The sequence below is a fragment of the Oculina patagonica genome, unplaced genomic scaffold (assembly GCF_052425735.1).
Source record: "Oculina patagonica isolate OP01 unplaced genomic scaffold, crgOcupat unplaced1324, whole genome shotgun sequence".
NCBI lineage: Eukaryota > Metazoa > Cnidaria > Anthozoa > Scleractinia > Oculinidae > Oculina > Oculina patagonica.
In genome coordinates, this window is record NW_027557328.1 from 1 (window position 1) to 5092 (window position 5092).

The 5092-nt window shown below is 38.6% G+C and overlaps 1 protein-coding gene across 1 annotated transcript; it reads left to right on the top strand.

The window, feature by feature from the left end:
• The first annotated feature begins 330 nt into the window (after nt 1-330).
• LOC144639808 (CAP-Gly domain-containing linker protein 1-like) lies at nt 331-4886 on the top strand. The gene is made up of 3 exons (XM_078499095.1): nt 331-779; nt 2098-2276; nt 4464-4886. Exons 1-3 carry the CDS (start codon nt 581-583, stop codon nt 4704-4706), a joined length of 621 nt encoding a protein of 206 aa, XP_078355221.1. The 5' UTR covers nt 331-580; the 3' UTR covers nt 4707-4886.
• Nucleotides 4887-5092: the final 206 nt, after the last annotated feature.

Genomic DNA, 5092 nt, shown 5'->3' on the forward strand with positions numbered 1-5092 from the left:
TACGTGTCACTTTGCCAGCAAACAATTTTCGACGTTACTCGGCTCGTTGAATGCTCCAAGCCCTTGCACGAAAATCACTAGTCCTAATACCAGGAACTAACCGAAATAAGCTGAAATATAATTTAAGGCGATAGCGTTTTTGCCTGAGAGTGTTTTACTTCCTTCCATTCACTTCAAACTGACCACAATGCAGCAATATGAATGAACATGCAGGGACAGAATAAACGAACGTATTGAAAATATTATTTTTTTCTATCTTTTATTCATATCAGGTTTCCCAGCTTCTTTGAGGGTTAAAAGCAGTTTCATCAATCCTCTTTGATTTTCGGGAACAAGGCAAAAAAATATTTCGCGCGAGAATGGTCGCGTGGAAATCCTCGAGGAATTATTTCGCGCTCCAGCGCGCGTGTACGCGCGCCTCGATAAAAAAAATGGCCTGGGCACGAAAACAAACATTGGAATCTGAGCATGCGTATTTGCCGGGCCCGCCATTTTGGGAAGGAGTGCTCGAAGAAAGAAATGTAGTATATTTCGTCTCTAAATAGTTCCTTCTGTTTATCGAAAAGCTTCTTCTTTTTTTATGAGAAAAAAATTGTATACTGTTACATCTTTAATCGAGAGCAAAATGTCGGGGCCCAACGCAAAAACTGGAATGAGAGTGGAAGTTGTTGGTAAAGGACTTGTGGGAACTGTGGCTTATGTTGGAGCGACCATGTTTGCATCTGGGAAATGGATTGGAGTTATTCTGGATGAACCAAAGGGGAAAAATGATGGAACAGGTATGCGATGAAACAGTATTTGTTTTCATAATCCCTAGTACTAAGATTCAATAAGCAGAAATTCAATCAGTGGAAATTGACTGAAAGCTAATCAATAAGCTTAAAATAATCTGAAATAATATATGAATATCTTTCTTCGATGGCGATCAAATCAGTTAATTTAAGAGTACCGTATTTTCTCGATTAAACGCCCCCGGCGTTTATTTCAAACTTGGCCCTATAGGGCCGGCGTTTATTTGAATTCAGGAGTTTTTTCAAGCCCTATGTTTCTAAGAAATGATTGTTATTCATTATTTTTGACAGCTATATAATTAGACATTATTTTTAAAGCATATTTAACCTTTAATAATTGTCTAAGGGGTTGATTTTCAAATACAACTTGGAGACCCGGCGTTTATTCGGGGCCCGGCGTTTAATCGAGAAAATACGGTAAGTGATTTGTGAAACTTGACAATAGATTTGGACAGTTGATAATCAAGTTCTGTTTATTTTTAGAGATAAGTTATTAATAGTAAGATAAAGCATTTTTCAAAGCAGATCTATCAACCTGTATGAACTGAAAAACTGAAGATTTTTAAAGTAAAATATTAATGTAGTGTAAATCAGCAAAAATGGCAAAAATCAATAAAAAACAGAAGTGTGCTATTTTGCTGTGAGCAGGAATGTTCCTGACATTTTAAGCAGGTGGCAAAATTTGAAAAGAAGTTGGATTGTGACAATATTATTCCTAAGCTATGTGGGGCTGGAAGCATGCTCCCCCCAAATTTTGAATTTTTAGGTCTTCAAAAGTGCCATTTTCGTAATTCTGAGCACAAATTTTCAATAATCTCAGTCCAAAGTAGTTGTAAATTGATTGATGTGTAAAGGGGATCAATTCATTATGCTATCAGAAGTGGCTGGGCAAGAAGATTTGGCTTTTTGTTGTCTGGCTGCAAACTGGTCTATCACATAATTATTATCTCTAAAATAAATAGTTTGAGAGTTTTACTTTGTTTGAGTGCCCTTCTTCTACCATCTCCCTGGTTTGTACAGGAAAGGTCAAGGAAATTACTTTTTACAGTGCTTACCGTCAGTGCAAAGGCTTTCAGAACTGCACCAAAAAATGTGTTATGTCTACTTCGCAAAAAGATTTAGACATGCCTTTATGAGTAGGCAAGTGTTCAATTTCATCTGTTCACTGATTTTGTATTTGTGCATGTTACATGTAAGAGATATTAATTATTATATTTATGATCATAATGATAAATATTAATATAGATGTATTTGACTGTTAAGTATGTGAAACTGTTTTAAACTTCTGTCTTTTGAATCATTTTAGTTCAGGGTAAAGAATATTTCAAGTGTGCAGAGAACCATGGAATCTTTGTGCGTCAGTCTCAAATTGCAAAGCTTGAAGATGCGCCAACTTCTCCATCGCCATCTCGGAATACGTCAACACGCAGTAGTCTTGGTGGAGGCACCTCCATTCCACTGCCAGCATCAATGAGAAAAGAGAGGGTATGAGTTCATTTTGTTACTTTCATCAATGTTGCATAATGTTACATTACATGTAAAAAAAATTTGGTAAAAAGAATTATAAAAAGGTTGACACTGGCTAAAAATATATTGTTCTGGACGTTTTGGCCACTACTATTGCCTTCTTCAGCAAAGATAAAAATGCAAATATCTAACTATAAATATATATCTACCGGTAAATATTTATCTAAGCATCCAGCCTAGTATATGTACACAATGTGTGATGAAAGTAAATCTTGAAGGAACTTTCTAAGTGTAACAATAGTCTCAAGAGTATTGTTAATGACTCAAAAAAAAATCTTAATGTCATTGTATAGGTTTGGTAGCGCTATGTGTTCGTTTATATGTAGCGTTCCTATCTCGCACGGAATCTCGCCAAGCTTCAAGAATTAGTCTTTGTCACCACACCAATGACCTGTCAACAATTTCAATACTCTCCAAATGTACATCTGTTATGATTCAATTAATTTTTACCCTTGTTAAAGTTGAGGTTTATCCTTTACAAGTTAAATTATATTTATTATCATATGTTACCATACACCAGAGCAAAGGAAAATATCAAATTGTACCAAGGGTATTAAAATTTAAACCACGACAAATCATAGCTATATTTTAGTATCCATGCCACAACCCATTTTTGATTCAAGTCACTACTCTAAATATTTTAATTTGCATTTTTTCCCTGAAAAAAACAAACATGTGTGCATGAAGAGGCATATGTACAGGTAACAAGCTAGGCTGTCCACAGCCCTCTATTTTTTCGTGTTTTTTCGATCGATGAGCGCGCGGTGAGAACGGCGAGAGAACTGGACGCCAGCGCAAAACGGAAGAAGCAAGGGGGTGGGGGCGGGTAGCGAAAAAAATAGAGGGGCTGTAGACATCTTTGGAAATTTTGAATTTCCCGTTTCTCCAGAAACGGAAAATTTCCATTGGTTGAAAGGCGCAAAAGTGTCATCACCTTGAAAACGGCCGATCATGATTGCCTGCAGGCGGCGTCTTGCGGTTGCTCGAGTTGTCATCACTATTGACATGCTGTGATTTGCGATGGATCGATTATTGGAGCGGTCGTTGGACAAATTTCCAAACGTTTCGTCGCTCAAAGACGAGCAGAAAGAGACTGTTCGCCACCTTCTTTGTTCGAAGGAGGTAGTTGGAATTTTACCGACTGTGCTACGGCGAAACAAATGCAAGAAGATGAGAATGTTGTTGTTCTTGTTGTTTCGCCGCTAAAAAGAATCATGAATGATCAAATTGAATCACTTGGCCAGCATAACTTTTGTGGCATAACTTTTGGCGAATCACTTGGCTGGCATAACTTTTGCCTGGCCTAAGACGTGTGAGGCGAACGTGATATTCTTTTGAATTGCTGGTCACGGTCAACTTGCCTTGTAGGAGATTCTACGCCATCTATCGGTCGCGCTAGAGATTTCTTTATTAATTCAACATTGTTTGCTGCAGCTTTAGATGCACAAGATGAACACACTCTACTAGAACAAAATTCGTCTTCTTGCACTGCAATTCCCAAATCGACCAAGACATCTGCCAACCTTCGCCGTAAAACACCTAGCTCGCGTTTTGGCTCAAAAAATAAATTTTCCGTAGAGATGTACGATGTCTTGCCGAAGTTCCCCAAGTGAATCGCGAATGAGCACCCGCATATTCGACAAAAATCGGAGAGAAGCTTGATTTTGGCTTTCTGCCTCTTTTTGCAGGTTTTTTGGTGGTTGGAGAATGCGTCTCAGACGCAAACATCGAAATAAACACTCACAAGTTGTTTTGTAAACTGACACTTGAAGTCAATTAAACAAGCACTTTCAGTGGTTACCGCCTCAAATTTTATTGGTCCGATTTAATTGAAATGTCAAGAGGCGGAGTTGTAAATTACAAGGCGATGACAAGGGGAGGAGTCTAATACTTCCACTTTTATTCAAAGATGTCTACAGCCTCTCTATTTTTCCTTCGCTCGCTTCCCGCCCCCCTCCCCCCGCGTGCTCGCGCTTCGCGCTCGCTTCATTTGCTTTTTTGCTTTGAAAAATCAAGAGGCTGTAAACAGTCTAGTGACAAGCATAATTATGTACATGACTGTGGCAACACATACCACTCCTGTTATACTGAAACTTGCTATTTGAAAGGTGTGCATATATATAAAATAACCTCTCTATTTTTCAGTCTTTTGGATCAAGAGGTTCTTTGGAGAATGCCGGCAGTAAACCCTCCCCTCCTTCCTCCAAGTCTGCGACACCAAAAACCAGTACAGCTACTGTTCCAGAGCCTGCATTAGACAGTCCCCCTAGCAAGTCCCCTGCTGCTGCTGCCTCTCCTGTGTTATCAAGCCAAAGAAAGGCGTCTACAGGGCCATCTGTATCTGCTGATGAATACATGGCACTTCAAAAGAAGGTAAAAAATATGTAAATAAAATGTTGCTAATTTACTGATTATGTGTCACCAATCTACTGTACACGTACCTTGATGAATAATTATTGCGTTGGATTCTAGGTTTGATCACTGGTCTGCATCTTTGTATTGCACAGCTATTGAGTAAGATGCTTTACCTTCACAGTAGCCCTCTCTTGGTCTGTCTAGGAGTATTCTTGAAAACATGGCATGCACCAGTGAATAAACAGGGCAACCTGATAAAAATAATGCTAAGGGGTAGCCTATAATGGAAGTAGTGCTCAAGGCTCTTTGTTAATGCAGTTAAATGCAAGTTAACAGAGTTAACAACAATGTAATTTTATGGAGTTAACAACAAAGAGCGCCAAGGTTCCCTTGGCAGTCAGCAGTGTTTTTGATATGCC

Bases quoted from the DNA above. Each gene is read 5' to 3' on its own strand.
- LOC144639808 (XM_078499095.1), top strand. From the start codon at position 581: ATGAGAAAAAAATTGTATACTGTTACATCTTTAATCGAGAGCAAAATG. The intron at 780-2,097 runs GTATGCGATGAA...GAATCATTTTAG, and splicing joins GGGGAAAAATGATGGAACAG to TTCAGGGTAAAGAATATTTC. The intron at 2,277-4,463 runs GTATGAGTTCAT...TCTATTTTTCAG, and splicing joins CATCAATGAGAAAAGAGAGG to TCTTTTGGATCAAGAGGTTC.